Consider the following 20,737-nt stretch of genomic DNA (forward strand, 5'->3'; position numbering starts at 1 on the left):
TGCTCTCAACAATAACGAGATCTGCGCAACTTGGCGTCCATCGATATTCGACATTTCTACGAATCATGGCAGATCCAGTGCGTTCAAATGGACAAGCCACATGGCACGAATCTAGACTGACGGATTGACCAGACCGATTTCGTCAACTACATCTCATCTTCACCTGACAATATTACCGACTTCCTCTTCTCCAACATCAATATCCAAGTCTCGGGCGGCTGTGGTCCTCACCGCACGGAACCTACCCAATGCTACCACCCATTCCACCGTCCATATCGCTCCGGCGCAGTACGACGCAAGAACATTCCTATCGACGCTTGCATGGCGGCCGCTATGCCTGACGGCGCGGTCCCAAGAGCAGTGTCCAGTAGCGCCGTCGGCTCCGGACAGGGCATCGTTTATGATCGCGACATCGTCAGCACGTGGAGGATTCCATCATCGCGAGTCGCACAACAGATCTTCTTCTGGGAAAAGGCGTTTGAGCATGCACTCGCGCAAGAGACGATGTTTGTCGCCATCGAGGCTTTCACGGAAGATCTCTGCTCGACCGGTGGTATGTGCAGTCGATGAGTAATCCTCCAATTGTACGATCATGGGCTGACCCCTTCTCGTGACGAAGATACCATCGAGATTGCCTACTTACTACAGACGTTTCGGACATATTTGGAAGATCTGGGCAAGCAACCGCTCACCATAACCGTCTCTAGTCTTGTTCGAGACATGGTTGAGAGTTTCCGCAACAGCTATGGGGAATCAGAGATATCGAATCGGTCTTGTGAAGGACTGTTCGACGCGCTTGAAGAGTTCGTCCTGACACGGGAATGCTGGATTTATAACGCTGGCACCGCTCCTGCACTGGAAGTAAAATTCAACGTCCCCCAACAGCCGACTATTACCACTGGCATCGACGTGGAATTGCACTACGGCTGGCACCCTCCCGTGGTCAATTTCAAGCATCTCCGGAACACGATCTGGGAGAGCACCGAACTCGTCCTGCAACCCTGTATCAGCTCCGTTCGGCCATTCTGCGACATGTCCAACGTCGACATTGAATACTACATCGGTCCTTCGTGCGACTGGCTGGCTTAGGACTCCAGTACGGAATCCTTTCGCGGGCATGTCCCTCGTGCCCTCGCTGGCGCCCTCGGTGCGGAGCGCCATGATGTATATACCATGCCGCTGGAACTGACGACGACTCTTGTGAAGCACTTCCCCGATGCGATACGATATGAGATTGTCATTCGCTGTGCGCTGCCGTTGACGGTCAAGCGGCGTCCTGATCACTGTCAGAGCCCAGCTGCTCCCGACACTGATCGTGTAGGGCGACATCTGACGCAACCTGTGAAAGAGATACCGATCAAGCGCCCGCGGGATGATAGCGCTCCTGGGACCTTGCCATTTCTCGACTGTCCTCTCCCAGAAGTGTCCGTTAATGCCAAGCGCGAGCTGACGCCTATTTCTATCGAGACTGCCAATGCCAGCTCTAAAAACTCGGCTTCAAGGTCACCTTGCAGTACCTCAGCCATTCTGCTCGCCGCAGCTCAGAATCTAAAGGAGAATGACGATTCAATCATCGACCTAGACGCGACACACGTCAACCGCCGCAATGAACTCGATTCGGCATCAGAGGCCGGCACACCGTGGGCATCGCCCGCTGCCGAGCTTTTGACGCTCTCACCTGTCGACCTCGCCAGAACAGGTCAGCTTCTATCCTCTTCGACCGATTCATACACAAATTATTCTTCTCTACCTTCTTCGCCAACTCTTTCACGAGGTCGACCCCACGAACGAAGCAAAGCCGGATCATCGAACAACTCATCCCTGTCTATCGTCGGCCCGTACACTCGATTGACTTCCAACCTCGATGCTCTCGACGAAAAACACGACATCAAAAAACCGGGAATCCTCCCTCGCCTACGCCGCAGTCTCGGCAAAGTCATCACCCGTCGCGCGACGAGCGACGCTCTGCGCATTTCGCGCGTTGCTTCACGTGAAGCCCTCTCTACCCTCGAACCAAAATCCTATCAGAACGAGACCATCGATTCGTCATCTGCAGCCACGAGGAGAAAGGTGGACTCCTTGGATTCACACGTCTCTAGGTACACCGACGACACGGTCCTCGAGAAGAAGTCCTCACGCAGAAATTTCAGCTCTTTCCGCCTGTTTCGCGCATCGAGTATGAAAGCTTCGCTGGGCGAACAAGAAAACGTCGCTCCCGGCTCCGATCTCAGCAACCACCCTGTCGATATTTCCCAGAATAGGGATTTCGACGCCCCCGCCTTCCATCCCGATGCAGCTCGTGATCCTCCTCATCATCGTCATCGTCTCTCTTCGCTCGGAGATAGCGGCCACGGCAGTCCTGCTGCTGTTTCCGAACCCGACGAGGATGACCACCATGCCTTGAACAGCGCAGACGAATTCCAAGAAGAGTGTCACGCCTCCACTTTCTCTCTTCACATCCTCACCTCCCCTCCAACCCACCATCACATCACTTCTCCACCCACAATTTCACAGGGCACTGAAACTACTTCTACAATATCCTCTCCTCACAACAAGAAAATTCCCGTTTCTCCCACCATGCCCAGCACCAGCGCCGCCCTCCCACCCCACCCTCCAGTTATCGTATCATCCCCCACCGCGCCTCCGTCTGTTCCTCCCCCTCCTAAAACAACAACAGCTCCTCCTCTCGACCCCGCAACAGCCACGGCCGTGGCCGCGGCCGATCTCTGGCAAGACGAAATCCGCGCCAATTACCGACGATTCGAAGACGAGAAGCTGAAGCTGAAGCAGGAAACGCCTGACGGTCACGAGGCCACCGCCTCGCCGATCCCGACTTCGCTGAGGAGCAAGGGGACGATTTGGCCTTCGTTAGGATCTTCATCGTCGTTGTTGTTGTTGGGAAGGGACTGGAGGGAGTGACGTACTCTGTTTTGCTGCTGCGGAGGGCAGGGGAAAATGGGGCAGGGCTTTTTGGGGGGGGGGGGTTTGAGATGTGGTTTTCTTCGCTGCGGGCATGGATGGCGTAATGGACGGATGGGTGGATGAGTGGGTGAGGTTTCTGAAATGGAAAGCTTTTCTTTTGTTTGTGCGCTAGGAGCACCCGGTGGACAGGCGACTTGTCTTCCTACCGGGGAAATGAAAGCGTGATTGCTTTTCGAAATGGGACGTTCCATGATGAAATTTTCTCACTTGGGAAATGCTGTTGGTAGGCCATTTCTGGCTTTCTTCTAGGAAAATAAATAACTCCGATCCTGCCATCCTGCTTCGCATTCCCCCTCATCGCCTTATACAATATTGTGGGTTTCACCAACACTGCCTTTCTCGTTCCTTTCTCAACTTCCTCATAATCTCCTTTTTGCGCTCCTCTTCTCCCTTCCTCCCTCCTCTTTCCAACTAAAATCACCCTCTAGACAGTCCCGTAGGTGGTCTCCCCGCCCCTCTGGATGCGATCCGAGTAGACGCCCGGCGCAGGCGCGGTGTCGACGATGCCATTGGTCACGTGATCCTTGCGCTTGTAGTAGACGTACAGCAAGTAAAACGCGTGGATGTGTCCCGGGAAGTACCCCAAGATGGTCAGGCAGATGTTGATCAGCAGGTCGGCGCCGCAGCCGGCGATGAGGAAGACTGCTACCGGTGGAACTGGAGAAGGAGAAAGAGAAAGACGTCAGTTGCGGTGGACACATCGGGGAGTTTCTTTGGGGAGAGGGAGGGATGCGTACGGAAGATGGCGATGATGACGAGGAGGATTGCGGAGAGCATTGTTGCGGTTGGATGGTGGGGTTTCTTTGTTCTTGAGGTTATGGTTTCTTTGATATTATGGTAGATACTGTTCTTCGTGAATACGGGTGTGGTTGTATTATTATCCGTGAAGGAAATTTGAAGGAGAAAGAGGAAGAAGAAAGTAAAGCCGCTGCCTTGCGCGCGCCAAAGTCGAAGTCTACCTTTCTGCTTTCGTGAGCTGTCGTGAGTCAGTGTGAGTGAGACGCGCCTGGCGGCTGTATTGATTTCAGCGTCATGACGTCATTTGTATCGTTATGTCTCCTCACGTCTGAACTTTGGAAGCGACTGGTGAATAGACTGAATGTCACTGAAGAAAACAAGTGATTGCTTAATCCGATCGACCTTGAAGCAAAAAAAATAAGCGAGGCTCCGACCGAAGAAATCAATTGTAGGAAGCGCAATTCGAAAAGCATGAACCGTGCTATACATAGGAGCGACCTCCGATCGTCGTCACAGTCGCGGGAACTTGGTCGGCAGACATGCCGATGCGCCGCGCGCCGATGTCGTCGTTCCCAATGGATGCGAAATGCAGCATTTCGGCAAATTTCGCCATACTTCACGAGGGATGCGGCTCAGCCATGGATGTATCTCGTAGATCTAGAAAGCATGTGCGAGTTGATTTCTGTCATCGCTTCGAATCCTACGAAAGTTCTGCTACTACTGGAGAGAAACGATACGCCTCATGGGGAGATGTCTCCGGTGTAAGCACATGATTGAGCTCACGGCAGATGAAAAGATACAGATCTAGGAATGCGGCGACGCAGATTCGATTGCATGTGGCTTGCTCCCACGTGCATTCTAGATCGCCATGCGCCATTGATTCTTTTTATGGCGACATTGTTGGCTTGAACGCGGTGGCGCTAGTAGACTCTTGAACTGCCTACCTAGGTATGGAGATGGCATCGGTGAGATGTCAGGAAGCATTGCGAACACTCATGGGCGTTTGGGTACCACTATAAAAGATCACGAGAAGCCGGGCGATTACAATCGTGATGCGTTGCCAATCCTGCTGCAAACGGATTCCTCGGACTGATAGAACAACTGTGTACCGTCAATATGCATGTCAAATCGTGGATCGCATGCCTCGCGATCTGCGTCCTGCAGCAGTCCACTGGGGTGCTCGGTGCTAATGATACCAGCACCAACTCCTCCGCGATCATCAACGTGAACGACTTCCCAAAGGACACACTCGAGACATCAGCATGGGCAATCATCGTACGTCGTCTCATCTCCCATCAGCTTGTCATACCAACCCCGAAGTGACTTCTAGTACACCTACCCTCTAGCATTCCTAGCAAACTTCGCCGGAGCAGTCCTCAGGAACGCCTCCGTCAATGAATTCTTCCACCAACGTAACCTTGCTTCCCCAGACAATGGCGGCGTCTTCACCCCCAACGTCGACACCCTCTACTCCCGCGTTGTCCTCGATCTCTCCACGCAGGACGTCGAGCTCGTCATCCCTGCCATCGGCGACGACCGCTACTGGAATTATCCCGTCTACGATGCCTTCAGCAACGAACTCGCCAACATCGGCATTGTCAACGGCAACGTCCCGGGGAAATACCTGATCCGTCGCGCCGCGGACGTTGGAGACGCAGTAGGATTCGACAATTCGAGCAGCACGCTCAAGAACTCCTGTTACAAGGGCATCGTGAGCCTGCCCGGCTCTTACGGCACCATGCTCGTCCGTCTGGAGGTGATCTTCAACTCGACCGCCGAACTCAATACCCTCCGCGGCTTCCAAAACGCCTCATCCCTCACTCCCGTCGACCGCAGACCACAGTACAACACCGAAAACCCCGCCCCGTCCTTCAAAAGTCTCGCACAGAACGGCTCCTTCCTAGGGATCCGGTCTCCGGCGCAACAGTTGGCCTTCGCCTCGCGCGTAGTCCCCTACAACCAACCCCTAGTGTCCTCGGACCGGTACCGCGTCGCGACGATCCTCTCCCTCGCAGGCCTCTACAACGACCGATACACGGCTCCCGCGGGGGTGAACCTCACGCAAGCCGGCGCGCTCGCGAACCGGTCCATCACCGCCGACGTGAACAACCCGAACAACACCCGCCCGCAAGGCAACGACTACTACCTCCTCAAGCAATCCTACGCGGGCGTCTACGGGCGGAACTACGCCGCGCAAGCCTACGTGCAGCTCTCGGCGCCGCAGCTGCAGGTGGCCGCGCAGACGCTGTATCCGGGCTACCGCGGCGTGGGCTTCAACAGTTTTTATCCGATCCCTGCGAACGGGAGCTGGCTGTTCACGTTCTGGGGCAAACCGAAGCTCAAGAAGAATGGGTTCTGGAGTCTGTCGGTCTACGGCGGTGATGGGAATCTCGTGAGGAATAGCCTGAATCGCTTCTCCGCCGGGGACCGCACGTACGACATGACGTATCGCGATGGGGGATATATCTATGGTCCCAAGGCGAATGCGTCCAGGGATGGCCCGTTTGATGTTTTGCTGCAGAGGAAGGGGGTCCCGCCGCCGAAGAATTGGACGGGAAATTGGTTGCCGAGTGAGGATTCGTTTTATATGCTTTGTGAGTATCCTCTTCTCTCCCCTTCTTTGTGCTCTTGTGGGAGAGGGATATGCTTGCTGACGAATGTGATACAGTGAGGTGGTATGTACCCGAAGATGCTATGACCAATGGGTCGTATGTCTACCCAATGGTGAGGAATATCTCGCAGATCCTCGCATGAGAGGATTGATGAGGAGATAAATTGCCTGCGCGTGGATCTCATTGGTAGGTATTTTGCAGAAGGCGCGGTGAACCGTGCCAGCCACTAGACAGATTAGCACAACCCGGAAAATACTTCATAGATGGAGAATCGTCGGCTGGGAATTTGGAACTTTAATGCTCATTTTGTCATCATGGAATACAGCCGTCGATGAAGATAAGAATCGTGTATCGGAGCGACACAACGGAAACACGATAGTTCAAACATAACCTGCGATAATACCGTTAGCTTCTCAATATCACCGAAAGAGCATCTCCCAAACAAACCTTTACGACCGCCCGTGAAGAACCACCGGACCACCAAAACCTGCAGACCCGCCATCGCAACCATCATCCCGCTCTCCATCAAGCTCAACTTGAATATCCGGTTCTCCGTGCTCTTGACCGTGCTGAAATTGCGGTTCTCACGGGTGCGGAAGTATTTCTGCTGTCGCGTCAGAACCGAGACGTGGCCGGAAATGCGCATGATGCTCTCATCGACGCTACTGAGCTGCTCTGCGCTGGCTCCACCCTTCTGAGGCAGACTCGCGCGTTCCTCGTGCTCAATCTGGAGGGATCCATAAGTCAGCTTCCCCATGTTCTAAGAGCTAGAAAATCCCATGAAGTGTCGTCCGCACCGAAATCTCGAAATCAATCAATTTCTCCGAAAAGGTCGAAATGGTGTTATCAAAGCAGAACCGGTATTCTCCAACTTGATTCGCAGTGAAGACGAAATCTCCCTGCCGCTCCTTCTCGCCGCTGAACAGCGTCAATTCCTGGCCGGGTGCCTTTCCGGGGCCGAAGACAGTGTAGTCGACTAGAAGTTCCCTCCAATCAGTATTGCAAGTCCCATAACCTCTCTTTTTCCCCTCAATTTGTTCGTATGGACGTACTATCGAAATCTCCTCCGCTCTGCACGGCGAAGTAGAACGCGAGCTTCCGCTCCGCTCTGTCGACGTGGGCGTAGAAGCACTCTTTTTCGTTGGCCGGGAGCTTGAATGTGAGGGCTGTCGCGGTGGTGAAGGATGCGAGACACCCGATCAGGGCGACTGCGGTGGTGAGAGCGTGCATGATCGACGGCGCACTGGGGTTTTGTTCACCAGGATGTCGCTCAATGGTGGATTTCAATGTTTGATGCAGGTCACGAATTAATTGTAGCAACGTCGCCCAGGCGGACCGAACACGCGATCGGATTCAGGGTTCGCTCGGGGAACCTGCCGGATTTGGCAGTCATTGGAAACATGACCAGACAGCAAGCTTCCAAGGTTTGTAATGGCGTCTTTCCATCCGCCGACACTCGCTTTATGTGCCAAATTGAATCGCTACAAGGCAGGCTGATCCCAAGCATCATTGTCACCAAACGAGGTCTCAAGATGGATTCAGAAGATCCGAGACATTTCTCACATTTGAATAGGCCAGATATCTGAATGGGAAAGTATACGCAGCCTTGCAGGTCGGTGAAAAGTGCCTATCCAAGCCAGTTTAGTCCGGTTCATCGCTAGGAGAAACCTTCTCTACGCGCACAATACATGATGTGAGAGCGTACCTGCTGGGGGCCACGATGGCTACACCGCAAGCCTATCGCGGCGACCTTCTTCTCCCTACGCCATGTCGTCTCTGTACTCTCCACTCTGTGCCTCGAGGCAGCAGTTTCGTTTGTTACGGATCTTAAGCACGACGTCCGCCATCATAGAATGTACGCTTGAGATCGCATCTCTGAACGACGAGATTGAGTTCAATGCCTTGTCATATTGTTGGGGCTCGGAACGGGATGCGATTGACATCGTCGTCAATGGTGGAAGGGTGTCCGTAACGCAGAATCTTGCCGCTGCATTGAATCATTTACGATCGACACAGGACGTTGCAGTGGTGCCGATCTGGGCCGATGCCATTTGTATCAACCAGAGTGATGTTTTAGAGCGCAATGCTCAGGTGGCAATGATGTCCCAATTATACAAACTCGCGAAGCTCGTGCACATCTGGTTGGGTGACTCAAATTTGGTGCAGGTTGCAAGTATGCAGGCTCTCCAAGAGCTGTCGGCCTCCATATTACAGGATCCCAATTCCGGATGGACACGCCACTACGATTCCTCCAAGTTGCAGCTAATCGAAAATCTTGCCGAATTGAGTGGCATTCCCTACTGGAGGCGTACCTGGATCTTGCAGGAGATCGCTCTGAAAGATAGGATTGTGTTGCACGGCGCTGGCAAGCGGGTTAAATTTGCATGTCCCTCCAGCTCAAGCTACGGTTCCGTATGGACATTTATTTACAATGCGCAAGAGCACATACTGGCGGCAACCGGCGACGAAATCGAGCGAAGGATTCGACAGGTTGGAATTTCGTCAAGGGAACTGTTTGAGCCGATGGCCATGGCGCAATTAATGAAGCAAGGTGACCGATGGGCAGAATCTGATCAGATGTCAATGAAACGCATCCTCATTGATGTGTTATTCAGTTTCCGAGACTTTTGTTGCAGGGATCCGAGGGACAAGATATACGGATTGCTTGGTCTGTTGCCCAGCACAATCAACATCATACCAGACTATAACAAAAGCGCCGAAACCGTCTTTGCCGAAGCGACGCTACAGTTGATCATGCATTCGAACAATCTTGAAATATTGGGGCAGGCTTGCTCTCACAATCGCAATCTACCATCTTGGGTTCCGGACTTCGCCGTCCCCTTTCGAGTGTACCATAAGCTCATCAAATGGAATACAAAATATCGAGCCGACGGTGCGGTTAGACCGGAGGTGCCAATAGAAATACAAACCACCGATCTCAGAAGTCTTACTGTCAAGGGCTTTATACTGGATCGCGTGGTGCAGGTCGCGGACGGCTTGGTGGAAATACCGGGATGTGACATGCCGACTCAAGTTCTTCGCACACTGCAGAGATGGCAGGCGCTGTACCTCGCACATTTCCCGTCGAACGATCGCGAAACGTCCAACTCTATGATCGAGAGTCCTGTGTTCTGGCGCTGGGCGTATGACGGCCTGAGTGGTCGAGGGCATCTCTTGCAAGACGCCAATAAGTTCGATTATTATTTCAAATTGCCGCAGCTTCTCAAGAGAGCTTTGATCCCAGAAGATCGTGTCGATGAAGTCATTCTGGATTATCTGCGGAAAATTACAGCCTGGTACGACTACATTGTCACAGCCAACGGTTTGAGCGGCCTAGCTTTCACATCCGATGCCGATGCGGGAGACTTCATCTTGGTGATCTCGGGTGCACCTACACCATTCTGTGCGAGGATGGTGTCTTCATCCCCGCATACTACATTCTCTCTCAGAGGTGCTTGCTTTGTCGAGAATCAAATCCTTGACGGTGAGAGATCAGAGAAAAACGTCATGTTCGGAGCTGCTGTCCATGCAAGGCAAGCAGTGTTTGAATCAGATCGCTTGAACGGCGAGGAAGTATTTTATGACCTGCACATCATCTGAATGCGTTGGTTGACGCGCGTTTCGGTGTGTGGCTGCCTGACAGTTGGCACGAGGTTTCGGTCGTGGCTTTGTACATAGTCTATGCTTGCGCGATTGATATGCTGGAATAACGTGAGTTACACAGCTTGGGAGTGAAGTTTTACCTGTATTTTGATCGAAATAGAAGATCGGGATGGTCGAAAGGGATCGGTAGAGAAGTGCTTTGATAACGACAAAATCACGGACTTCGATTAAAGTCGCGTGAGAACATTGTGAGGAGTCCAACCTTTTGCAGGGTCCAAGTTCGGGCGTCACCAGGGCAAAGAGCTCAGCCGTGAACTTTGCGCACGAGCCACATCTACACCCTGTCAAGAGGCGGCAGGATAACAGCGAATACATTTCAACTGCGCCTGCCCAACGATTTCCAGCCATATCAACTTGCGACTTTATGCCTTGAACGACTTTCATTCTATGCGCTTCTTCTAGACCAGGCAGGTCCTCACCAGCAAAACTCCGTGCACAACGGAGATCATACATCATGGCGCAAACAAACCCTAATGCGTAGGTTCGCCAGAAGGTGCTGGAGACCAGGTCACAGGAGAGCTAAGAAGTCATGATGATAGGATCAACGTGAATGACCCGGGACTCATCACGCTTGTCAACAAGCTTCAAGATGTGTTCACCACTGTCGGCGTAGGTTTTCTCGGAACATTACCCGGACCTCGTTCATGCGCTAAAGGGATGCTTTCACCGAACAGGTCCAGAACCCCATCGATCTTCCACAGATTGTCGTCGTAGGATCGCAATCGAGCGGAAAGAGTTCGGTATTGGAGAACATCGTTGGAAGAGACTTGTACGTTGCTACTGGCTCAAGGACGAACCGTATAGCTGTGCTCACCGATACACAGTCTACCACGAGGCACAGGTATCGTCACGAGACGACCTCTCGTCCTACAGCTCATCAACCGCGAGGCGCCAAAGAATCTTGTCGAGGGAGTTGCGAACAGCGAAGGAGGAGATAAGCAAGCCAACAGCGCAGAATGGGGAGAATTTTTACACGTGCCGGGCGAGAAGTTCTACGACTTCAACAAGATTCGGGATGAGATCGTAAAAGAGACGGAGAGCAAGACGGGGAAAAATGCTGGCATTTCTCCTGCACCTATCAACCTACGAATCTTCTCGCCAAATGTCCTTACACTCACCTTGGTCGATCTTCCCGGGTTAACGAAGGTGCCTGTGGGAGACCAGCCAAGGGATATTGAGAAGCAGATCAAGGATATGGTTCTCAAGCAAATCTCAAAGCCGAATGCAATCATTCTCGCAGTTACTGCCGCAAACACCGATTTGGCAAACTCAGATGGTCTAAAGCTCGCCCGAGAAGTCGACCCTGAAGGACAACGGACAATTGGTGTTCTTACCAAAGTCGATTTGATGGACGATGGCACAGACGTCGTCGATATTCTCGCAGGTCGAATCATTCCTCTTCGTCTCGGATACGTGCCGGTGGTCAACCGTGGACAACGTGATATCGAGAACAAGAAGGCTATATCACACGCTCTGGAACACGAGAAGAACTTCTTTGAGAACCACAAGGCATACCGGAACAAGTCATCGTATTGCGGTACCCCGTATCTGGCGCGCAAGCTCAATTTGATCTTGATGATGCACATCAAACAGACACTACCTGACATCAAGGCACGCATCTCGGGTTCGCTGGCAAAGTACACTGCGGAATTGCAAACACTAGGCGACAGCATCTTAGGCAACCCTGCGAACATCGTTCTCAACATCATCACAGAATTCTCCCAAGACTTCAGAACTGTACTGGAGGGTAACAACGCGGAGCTTTCTTCTGTCGAGCTTTCCGGTGGTGCACGTATCGCCTTCGTCTACCACGAACTGTACAGCAACGGAATCAAGGCAGTGGATCCATTTGACCATGTCAAGGACATCGACATTCGATACTACCTTTACAACTCGTCCGGTTCATCACCAGCACTGTTCGTCGGTACCATGGCTTTCGAGCTCATCGTCAAGCAACAAATTAAGCGTCTCGAGGAACCGTCCCTCAAGTGTGTCAGCTTGATCTACGACGAATTGGTTCGGATATTGGGTCAATTGGTCAACAAGCCAACGTTCCGCAGATATCCCCTGCTGAAGGAGAAGCTGCACGCCGTTGTCGTCTCTTTCTTCAAGAAATCAATGGAGCCTACGAACAAGCTTGTACGCGATCTTGTTGCTATGGAGGCATGCTACGTCAATACCGGCCACCCCGACTTCTTGAACGGTCACCGCGCCATGGCGATTGTCAACGAGAAGCATCAAGCGTTGAAGCCCGTACAAGTCGATCCTAAGACTGGAAAGCCACTGCCTCTCAGCGCTCAACCACCACGATCTGCAAGCCCTGTCTTGGACGGCAGCGGCGGCGAGAACTCTGGTTTCTTCGGCTCATTTTTCGCCAGCAAGAACAAGAAGAAGATGGCTGCTATGGAAGCGCCCCCGCCATCGCTGAAAGCTAGTGGTACCCTGAGCGAGAAGGAGTCGCAAGAGGTTGAGGTCATCAAATTGCTCATCTCCTCATACTTCAACATCGTACGGAGAACGATGATCGACATGGTCCCCAAAGCAATCATGTTAAACCTCGTTGAGTAAGTTATCATTATCACGGTTTTGAAAATCACCCTACTGACTTGAATTTCCCACAGACACTCCAAAGAAGACATGCAACGAGAACTCCTCGAGCAAATGTACCGGACTCACGAATTGGATGATCTTCTCAAGGAGAGCGACTTCACCGTCAAGAGGCGGAAGGAGTGCCAGCAGATGGTGGAAAGTCTCAGCCGGGCAAGCGAGATTGTCAGCCAAGTCCAATAGACTCACAGCGTCCTCTCTGGACAATAGGTGTGGCAATACTCGGGTGTTTAGTCACCCATCATCGAAAGGCGAGGCTATTGCGTGTCTTTTCATATTGCATTTGGTGGAAGTACAGGAGTGAAATCAATAGATGTAGTTTGATGATACCTTGTCTTTACTGAGCAATTTCACGTTCATAGTCGCGCCGTTTTTTGCCATAACGACTTTGTTTCAAAAGTTGGTATGTTTATGATAGACTATGATGATGGCCTATCACAGCCAGAGTCTCACCATTCAGGCTTGAATGGATGAGCCATGACGAAACGTTCTCGAAACGCTGGAGCTGCGTCACTGCTGCCAAGCCCCCGCCAAAAGCTGCGCGAATGCGTGGGCGCTGCAGGCAACTGTTGAAGCGGATGGCGGCGCGGCTCTTCCCATCACAAGCGGCAATGAACAGAGCTTCATCCGTTGCCGTGGTCGTTGTCATCAATGCATGTAGGTGCCACTTCACAACTTCGTCTCTCTCGCCTATATCAACCTCACAATTGAAGGTCGACTAGCTGGCAGTCGACACTGACACCTCTCAACTTCTGATCAGCTTCGCCAAATCCTGTTGCATCTCCTGCATCTGTGACATTCGAGCGGTCCCGACAAGTTCACCGACCAGTTCATAGCTTCTGGAAGCTGCATTATCAATTCTCGTCTTATACGCAACGAACGACGACGACATCCACGACTTCACGCGAGACGTAGAATAGCCTTCGACCTACGCCTCCTATCCATCTGATCGCCACAGCTCCGCCATACACATCAAATCACGCAAACATGTCTGACGAGGAGCCGCAAAATGGCTCCATCTTTTCCGTCTCGGGTCCCGTCATCGTGGCCGAGAACATGATTGGATGTGCCATGTACGAATTATGTAAAGTCGGACATGCAAATCTGGTCGGAGAGGTCATTCGTATCGACCAGGACAAGGCCACCATCCAGGTATACGAGGAGACTGCCGGTGTCACGGTCGGTGACCCTGTCTACCGGACTGGCAAGCCTTTGTCGGTCGAGCTAGGACCTGGATTGATGGAGACCATCTACGATGGTATTCAACGACCGCTGAAGGCCATCAGCGACGCAAGCCAGAGCATTTACATTCCTCGTGGTATCGATATTCCGGCGCTGGACCGCAAGCGGAAGTGGGACTTTACTCCGAGCGACAAGTTCAAGGTCGGTGACCACATCACCGGCGGTGACGTCTTTGGAAGCGTTGTCGAGAACTCCCTGTTCAGCGATCACAAGATCCTCTTGCCGCCACGTGCGCGAGGAAAGATCACTCGGATCGCGAAGAAGGGTGAATACACTGTGGACGAGAAGATTTTGGAAGTCGAGTTCGAGGGCAAGAAGTCAGAATACAGCATGATGCACCCTTGGCCCGTTCGTGTTCCTCGCCCGACTGCGGACAAGACCAGCTCTGGAGACCCATTCATTGTCGGACAACGTGTATTGGACGCCTTGTTTCCTTGTGTCCAGGGTGGTACCGTCTGCATTCCCGGTGCTTTCGGCTGTGGCAAGACTGTCATCAGTCAGTCTGTGTCCAAGTTCTCCAACAGTGATATCATCGTCTATGTCGGTTGTGGAGGTATGTGATATTCGATTCAAGGAGCCTTTGGCTAAGCTGACACATTTGATAGAGCGAGGAAACGAAATGGCTGAAGTCTTGATGGATTTCCCAGAGGTGAGATGCCACATCATCTGATACATTGATATATCTCAATACTGACGTTCTACGCAGCTCACCATCGACTTCGAAGGCCGCAAGGAACCTATCATGAAGCGCACATGTCTCATCGCCAACACCTCAAATATGCCCGTGGCTGCCCGTGAAGCTTCCATCTACACCGGAATCACAGTCGCCGAATACTTCCGTGACCAGGGCAAAGATGTCGCTATGATGGCTGACTCGTCTTCTCGATGGGCCGAGGCTCTCCGTGAAATCTCAGGTCGTTTGGGAGAAATGCCGGCAGACCAAGGTTTCCCGGCTTACCTCGGTGCCAAGCTCGCCTCTTTCTACGAACGTGCCGGCAAGGTCGTTCCTCTTGGGTCTCCAGACCGCAGGGGTAGTGTCAGCATCGTTGCTGCCGTCTCCCCGCCAGGTGGAGATTACTCAGATCCCGTCACCAGCTCCACCCTTGGTATCGTGCAAGTCTTCTGGGGTCTCGACAAGAAGCTAGCTCAGCGCAAGCACTTCCCGTCCGTCAACACCTCCGCTTCATACTCGAAATACACCATGACTCTGCAGAAATGGTACTCGGAGCACATGCCCGAGTTCCCACAATTCGCCAACCGCATTCGTGAGCTGCTCTCCGACTCCGAGGAGCTCGACCAAGTCGTGCAGCTCGTCGGTAAGTCCGCCTTGGGTGACGGCGACAAAATCACCCTTGACGTCGCCACTCTCATCAAGGAGGACTTCTTGCAACAGAACGGTTACAGTGACTACGATCAGTTCTGTCCTCTGTGGAAGACCGCCTATATGATGAAGGGCATGATGACCTTCCACGACGAGGCCCAGAAGGCCATCTCCCAGGGACACAGCTGGTCAAAGGTCCGTGAGGCTACTTCCCAGATCCAGTCTGATCTCCGAAGCATGAAGTTCGAGTTGCCCTCTGAGGGTGAGGAGGCTGTCAGCAAGAAGTACGAGGAGCTCCTGCAGCGGATGAACGAGAAGTTCGCGAGCGTCACGGACGAGTAGAAATGTTGCGTACGCTCGAAGATCTCGGGCTTGTGCTCCTGTGTTGGATTTGTATGTCATAAAGAGGCTAGATAGGAGCATCTATTTTATGAACTGAGACTATATATTTCCATTTACATGGGTCGTCCGTTTGTATGCGGTGTGCCGATCGGAAGTACACGAGCCAGGGGAGACGTTTCACCCTCTCGTGAGGTCGTGACATGCAGCATTCAGTGTGTCAGGTATGGGTTCTGACCTCTCGAGCCGGATGCCTACGACATGTCCTCTCGCTGATAGGCACCTGGGCCTAGTACGACTCACAAGATTACTAGAAACATACCCATTGAATCATTTGACATGGTCTACGATATGTCTATCTCGTAAGCTCCTCGACGCGAGAAACGAAACATCAGTTACGCCTTCACACATTCCCACGATGCCTCGCCCAAACGCTCCGATTGTCCTCCGCAAATCGTCTCAAAGACCTCGGCGGCCTCCCAAGCACATCTTCCACATCCCCGCCCGTCCTCTCCTCGGCGCCTCGTCTGATCCTCTCGTCCATCCCCGCCAAAAGCTCCGCGGTAGCCCCCGATACTCCGAACGCCATCAACCGTCCGATCAACCCTTCCGAGCTGAGATCCACATGCGTGACTTCCTCGCCGATGACGTCCGTCAGGATCCGCGCCACATCGGCGTAACTCAGCAAATCCGGGCCCAGGATGAAGAATTCCCGATCAGGCGGCGAGGGGGACGTCAGGGCATGAAAAGCCGTGGCGGCGATGTCGTCGGCGGAACAGAACGGAAGTCGACCCCGTCCGGTCGCGGTGTAGATCTTCCGTTCGTGCAGGATGGTGGGGAGGTGTTGCTGTTCGGAGAAATTCTCTGGCAAGAGGGGGGTTGTCCACCCTTTGCATCAGTTCACGGCGGTTCCTGATATAGGGTCGTTTCCACGACGGTGGTGCTCGCTCGGCTTACCCATGAACCAGGAGGGCCGTAACACGGCCCATTCTACACCGTTCATTTCCCGCAGTCTCTTGTGGACTTGGCCCATGAAGGGGCCTCCCTCGGGGACCATGCTGGAGCCTAGCAGAACGAAGCGCTTGACGCCGCGGCCGGCGGCGAGACTGATGAATGTGAGCTCGCCATCTGTAACGTCTTGCTCTCCCGTCGGCGCGACCAAATAGACGGCTGTGATGGGCTGCCTCTGGGCCTGTGCGTGTTCGAAGGGGTTTGTGAATGTCTTCGGGTCCTTCCAGTCGAATCGCACACGAGGTGGACTGGTCGCTTCTGATCGGACTGAGCGGGAAGCGATGAGGAGTGGGTATTGAGGGTGCAGGAGAGCCGTCAACCGGCGGGCCGTGATGCCGTTGGATCCTGTGATCAGTATCGTCATGACGGTTCCGAGGATGTCGGAGTCTTGCGAAGGCAGACGGTATGGAGACTCCACTGACTTATGAGTTCGGATTTAAGCTTGATATGTCCGTGTAGTCACCAAGGACAGAGGTCAGCTCCGATAAACCCGGTACGAAGCCGTGAGTGCTGGATGATGGAGATATACATTGCGGGACTAACACCTATCTTTTAATGTGGGATCAATTCGCGATAATGACTGTGGCCCACAATTGCACCAAGTATCTGATTGACAGGGTGGAAATTGAAGATGTCATTGACAGGACGGTCTGTACTAGATACGTCAAAGATTAATAGATAGCTGATCGCTCGCACATCACTTTCTCGCCGACAATGATTGTTTTACTCAGCTAGGCACCGACGTCTTCGCCGAAAAAATCGCCATCGACTATACGGATCTTCTAGGTGGTCATCCGCTCAAAACAACCAGGCTTAAACAAGCCGATTCATGGAGCTCGCAGTCGAGCTCATATTCCTCAACACAGCATCTCGTGATTTAAATATCGTAGTCATGACGGGACCACGAGCTTTAACCCAGTGGTGTGACAAGGGGCGTCACTAACATCGTCGCCAAAACCCGGCACAGAAAGAGGAGTTCCAGCAGTTGCGACGGCGACCATGAACGTGGTGGCGACCTTGGAGTCGGAGTCGGTGATATCTCGAAGCGTTCAAGAGAGGGTAACATACTAACAAGACCGTCCTCACATGGCCGACTCACCGTTGATCTGAACCGAAGCCATACGAAGCCGTACGAAGCCAGAACGGATGGAGGATCTGTGGTCTGACAGTAGAGAAAAGCTGGATGAGAGGGATTTTCGGCCCTTCCGTACTGCAGCAAACGTGATCCTCGTGATCCAATACCGTTCGACTTGGCGTTTCGCAGACGTGGCTCTCGTTCTTAGGATTGGTATTGACTCTCCGCCTGCAAGGACTCGAGTCGAGAACTTCGATTCAGGACTAGCTGCAGTGTTTCATATTACGGAGACGGCACGATGACGTCCAACTGGAATCAGTCGTCCTGCAGGACGATCGTCTCCCAGACACGATGGTCCTGTGGAAAGGTAAGATTTTATGAATGTGATGTGAAGTGGTAGGTAAGGTTTTATGAAGATGAAATGCGGAGGAATTGAGGTCCGTGGGACGTTTTCTCGAAGCTGGTGGTTCATAAGCCCTGAAGGTCAGCCCGAATCCGGAAGCCGTGCCCGAGAAGCCCTCATCCACTAAGAAACCTTGCTATTGCTCTCAGACGCCCATGAACTACTGTACGGCACAATCAGGTTCAAACAAGATGCCGATCAAGGCCGGGAGACGAGAACAGTGTCATTAACTGGATCGTCGCTTCCCAGGTGGTTGACTGATGGGTTGATAACTCCCTTCGGCCACCCCTCAACGCCGTTCGGACCGCCGGTGCAGCTTCCTTCCGAGACACTAAGCATCGTGGGCGTCGGTCCGGTGGGTGGTGGTGGGTGACGTTAACAGCCAACGGAATGATTGCCTGTCCTGCGACTGCAGCAATGCATGACTAGCTGTGCTAGCTATGCGTGGAGGACATGCGGTCGTCGCCCTCGCCCTCGCCTTCAATCGCACATCACTTGAGCTTACTCACACAATTTGCACGACATTGGACAATATATAAGTAGGACTGAGGCCGCTCGCTCCGAAGTTCTCGATCAACACTTTACGTTTCGCAAGGGCAAGCTACCGCTGATACGGCTACAATCAACGACCAACCGTATGATCTGTGGATATATCACTAACACGGAATTTTTGGAGGTATCAAGCGTACAGGCATTGAAGTTGGTGTCTAAGCACCAAACCTCGTCAGGATGAGCGCTCCCATCGCCGACATCGTGGCTCAACTGCGGAATTTCTCCACAGGAGCCATTGTTGGCAGCCTCTTTCTGACCTTCTTGATCAGTCTGGTCGGCGTACTCTTCTATCGACGATTCTTTCATCCGCTTGCACGCATCCCCGGCCCTGCCATCGCGAGCATCACTGGTATATGGCGTACACGGCGTCTGATGCTCGGTGGGTGGCACGACGACATCATCGACCTACACAAACGATACGGCCGAGTGGTCCGTATCGCACCTGACGAAATCTCGCTCGTCGATGCGGCTGCAGCGAAGGTGCTCTACGGTGCAGGCGGGGCTTACGCGCCCAAGACGGACTGGTATGACACCTGGACCTTCGGACCAGACCAGGCGCCCGGAATATTCCAGACCACCGATCGCAATATCCACGGCTTCCTCCGCAAGCGTGTGTCGGCGCCATACTCCATGACCGGCGTGTTGAAGTACGAAGCACACGTGCAGAAATGCCTCGATGAGCTTTGGAAGCAGCTCGCGACGCGTGCCGCCGGTGGCGAGTACATTGCCGATATGGCCAAGTGGACCAATGCGCTCGCATTCGATGTGGTCGGCGAACTGGCCTTTGGTGAATGGCTGGGCCACCTCGCCGCCGGAGCCGCCGACGTTGAAAATCTACGCGGCACCATTCTCCAGGGGTTTATCGCGGCAAGTACCATGGGCCACATCCCTGGCCAGACCAAGCTTGTCGTCAATCGTTACGTCGCGGGTCTCCTGGCGCTTTTCGGCTCTTCGACACCGATGGAACAATTCCAAAAATGGGCGCTCAAGCGGATTCAGACCCGTCTAGACGATATTGCCGATGGCAAAGGCGAGTCTCGGGACGATATGCTGACTCACTTCTGTCGCATGAAGGCCAAGGACGGAGGCCCAGCCAGTGTACCTGAGATTATGGCCGAATGCGGCAACATCATGTAAGTTCCGATGTTGTGCTGATTGTACCATTCTACAAAGCCGGACGGCTAACTCATTACCATAGCGGCGCCGGCGCCGACACCGTCTCCATCGGCATGCGTGCCTGCATATACCACCTGGGCATGAGCGACCCTCGGTTCCTAGCGACCCTCCGAGCCGAGGTCGACACCTTCTACGATGAACACAACGGCGCCGCGCCAACCTATCTCGAGACTCAGCAGATGCCTTACCTGGTCGCCGTCGTGCGCGAAGCCACCCGGCTGTTCCCCTCCATCCCCTTCCAGCTCCTCCGACACGTCCCCAAGACCGGCCTCGAGGTCGACGGCTATCGTCTGCGCGAAGGGACCCGCGTCGGCGTCAGCGCGATCGCGGCCAACCGCGACCCTGCGATCTGGGGCGCCGACGCGGAGGAATTCCGGCCGGAGCGCTGGCTCGAGAGCGAGGAGAAATCGCGGTTCCTGGAGTCGCACAGCCTGGTGTTCGGCGGCAACGGGGCTCGCGCGTGCATCGGGAAGAACATCGCATTGGTAGGTTGTGAATCTCGGACCCCATGGTACCCATCGACCATTTCCGTTTCGCTACTGACGTCGAGAAAACAGGTCGAGATGCACAAATTCCTCTCCCAGCTCGTCCGGACCTTCGACTTCGAAATCGTGGACAAGGAGAACCCCTGGCGCGTGCGGACGTTTTGGTTCGCGTACCAGCACGACTTCCACGTCCGCGTCAAGCCGAGGGATATCAAGGCCGGGGGGTCGTCATGAATAAAGTCTTCTCTTCCGGCTGAGAAAAAAATGGATATATATATAATATATGGCGGAATCCGTCGGGGAAGATCCAATCCTGTACCTTTTCTTGTCGTTGGTGGTGATGATGATGATGATAATGATCAGTCCGAGAGCATGGAACGTCCCCCTATTTCTCCGTCGCAGATTTTCCGGAGAGGGGGGGCGGATATTAAAGAGAGAGAGTGTGTGTGTGAGTAAGAAAGGAAGAAAACAGGAGAACTACTCTCTCTCTCTCTCTCTCTCTCTCCCTCTCTCTCTCTCTCTCTCTCTCTC

The 20,737-nt window shown here is 53.3% G+C and overlaps 9 protein-coding genes across 9 annotated transcripts; 6 read left to right on the forward strand and 3 right to left on the reverse strand.

The window, feature by feature from the left end:
- Positions 1 to 65: 65 nt before the first annotated feature.
- K489DRAFT_370266 (uncharacterized protein) lies at positions 66 to 2,919 on the forward strand (the record flags this gene model as incomplete). Its single annotated transcript, XM_033603120.1, has 4 exons — positions 66 to 77; positions 133 to 553; positions 620 to 1,070; positions 1,098 to 2,919. The coding sequence occupies 4 exons, from the start codon at positions 66 to 68 to the stop codon at positions 2,917 to 2,919; spliced, it is 2,706 nt and encodes a 901-aa protein (XP_033459652.1).
- Positions 2,920 to 3,402: 483 nt separating this feature from the next.
- On the reverse strand, positions 3,403 to 4,146 carry K489DRAFT_379975 (UPF0057-domain-containing protein). The gene is made up of 2 exons (XM_033604778.1): positions 3,720 to 4,146; positions 3,403 to 3,639 (listed from the first exon to the last, which is right to left on the reverse strand). The coding sequence occupies exons 1-2, from the start codon at positions 3,757 to 3,759 to the stop codon at positions 3,407 to 3,409; spliced, it is 273 nt and encodes a 90-aa protein (XP_033459653.1). The 5' UTR covers positions 3,760 to 4,146; the 3' UTR covers positions 3,403 to 3,406.
- A 638-nt stretch (positions 4,147 to 4,784) lies between these two features.
- Positions 4,785 to 6,554, forward strand: K489DRAFT_212191 (uncharacterized protein). The gene is made up of 3 exons (XM_033599664.1): positions 4,785 to 4,995; positions 5,067 to 6,314; positions 6,389 to 6,554. Exons 1-3 carry the CDS (start codon positions 4,983 to 4,985, stop codon positions 6,472 to 6,474), a joined length of 1,347 nt encoding a protein of 448 aa, XP_033459654.1. The 5' UTR covers positions 4,785 to 4,982; the 3' UTR covers positions 6,475 to 6,554.
- A 158-nt stretch (positions 6,555 to 6,712) lies between these two features.
- On the reverse strand, positions 6,713 to 7,562 carry K489DRAFT_409763 (endosomal cargo receptor; the record flags this gene model as incomplete). Its single annotated transcript, XM_033607626.1, has 4 exons — positions 6,713 to 6,723; positions 6,780 to 7,059; positions 7,130 to 7,308; positions 7,385 to 7,562. The coding sequence occupies 4 exons, from the start codon at positions 7,560 to 7,562 to the stop codon at positions 6,713 to 6,715; spliced, it is 648 nt and encodes a 215-aa protein (XP_033459655.1).
- Positions 7,563 to 7,787: 225 nt separating this feature from the next.
- Positions 7,788 to 10,115, forward strand: K489DRAFT_379979 (uncharacterized protein). The gene has a single exon (XM_033604779.1). It carries the CDS (start codon positions 8,100 to 8,102, stop codon positions 9,930 to 9,932), a length of 1,833 nt encoding a protein of 610 aa, XP_033459656.1. The 5' UTR covers positions 7,788 to 8,099; the 3' UTR covers positions 9,933 to 10,115.
- A 203-nt stretch (positions 10,116 to 10,318) lies between these two features.
- Positions 10,319 to 12,895, forward strand: K489DRAFT_431306 (vacuolar sorting protein 1). Its single transcript, XM_033608444.1, has 5 exons — positions 10,319 to 10,472; positions 10,535 to 10,604; positions 10,670 to 10,764; positions 10,820 to 12,559; positions 12,617 to 12,895. Exons 1-5 carry the CDS (start codon positions 10,450 to 10,452, stop codon positions 12,783 to 12,785), a joined length of 2,097 nt encoding a protein of 698 aa, XP_033459657.1. The 5' UTR covers positions 10,319 to 10,449; the 3' UTR covers positions 12,786 to 12,895.
- Positions 12,896 to 13,218: 323 nt separating this feature from the next.
- On the forward strand, positions 13,219 to 15,750 carry K489DRAFT_379983 (V-type ATPase). Its single transcript, XM_033604780.1, has 3 exons — positions 13,219 to 14,397; positions 14,450 to 14,493; positions 14,551 to 15,750. Exons 1-3 carry the CDS (start codon positions 13,590 to 13,592, stop codon positions 15,505 to 15,507), a joined length of 1,809 nt encoding a protein of 602 aa, XP_033459658.1. The 5' UTR covers positions 13,219 to 13,589; the 3' UTR covers positions 15,508 to 15,750.
- Positions 15,751 to 15,823: 73 nt separating this feature from the next.
- Positions 15,824 to 17,077, reverse strand: K489DRAFT_379984 (ergot alkaloid A). Its single transcript, XM_033604781.1, has 2 exons — positions 16,462 to 17,077; positions 15,824 to 16,368 (listed from the first exon to the last, which is right to left on the reverse strand). The coding sequence occupies exons 1-2, from the start codon at positions 16,877 to 16,879 to the stop codon at positions 15,908 to 15,910; spliced, it is 879 nt and encodes a 292-aa protein (XP_033459659.1). The 5' UTR covers positions 16,880 to 17,077; the 3' UTR covers positions 15,824 to 15,907.
- A 1,840-nt stretch (positions 17,078 to 18,917) lies between these two features.
- On the forward strand, positions 18,918 to 20,440 carry K489DRAFT_319860 (cytochrome P450; the record flags this gene model as incomplete). The annotated part of the gene is made up of 3 exons (XM_033601413.1): positions 18,918 to 19,678; positions 19,744 to 20,206; positions 20,279 to 20,440. The coding sequence occupies 3 exons, from the start codon at positions 18,918 to 18,920 to the stop codon at positions 20,438 to 20,440; spliced, it is 1,386 nt and encodes a 461-aa protein (XP_033459660.1).
- Positions 20,441 to 20,737: the final 297 nt, after the last annotated feature.

This window comes from Dissoconium aciculare (genome assembly GCF_010015565.1).
Source record: "Dissoconium aciculare CBS 342.82 unplaced genomic scaffold K489scaffold_6, whole genome shotgun sequence".
NCBI lineage: Eukaryota > Fungi > Ascomycota > Dothideomycetes > Mycosphaerellales > Dissoconiaceae > Dissoconium > Dissoconium aciculare.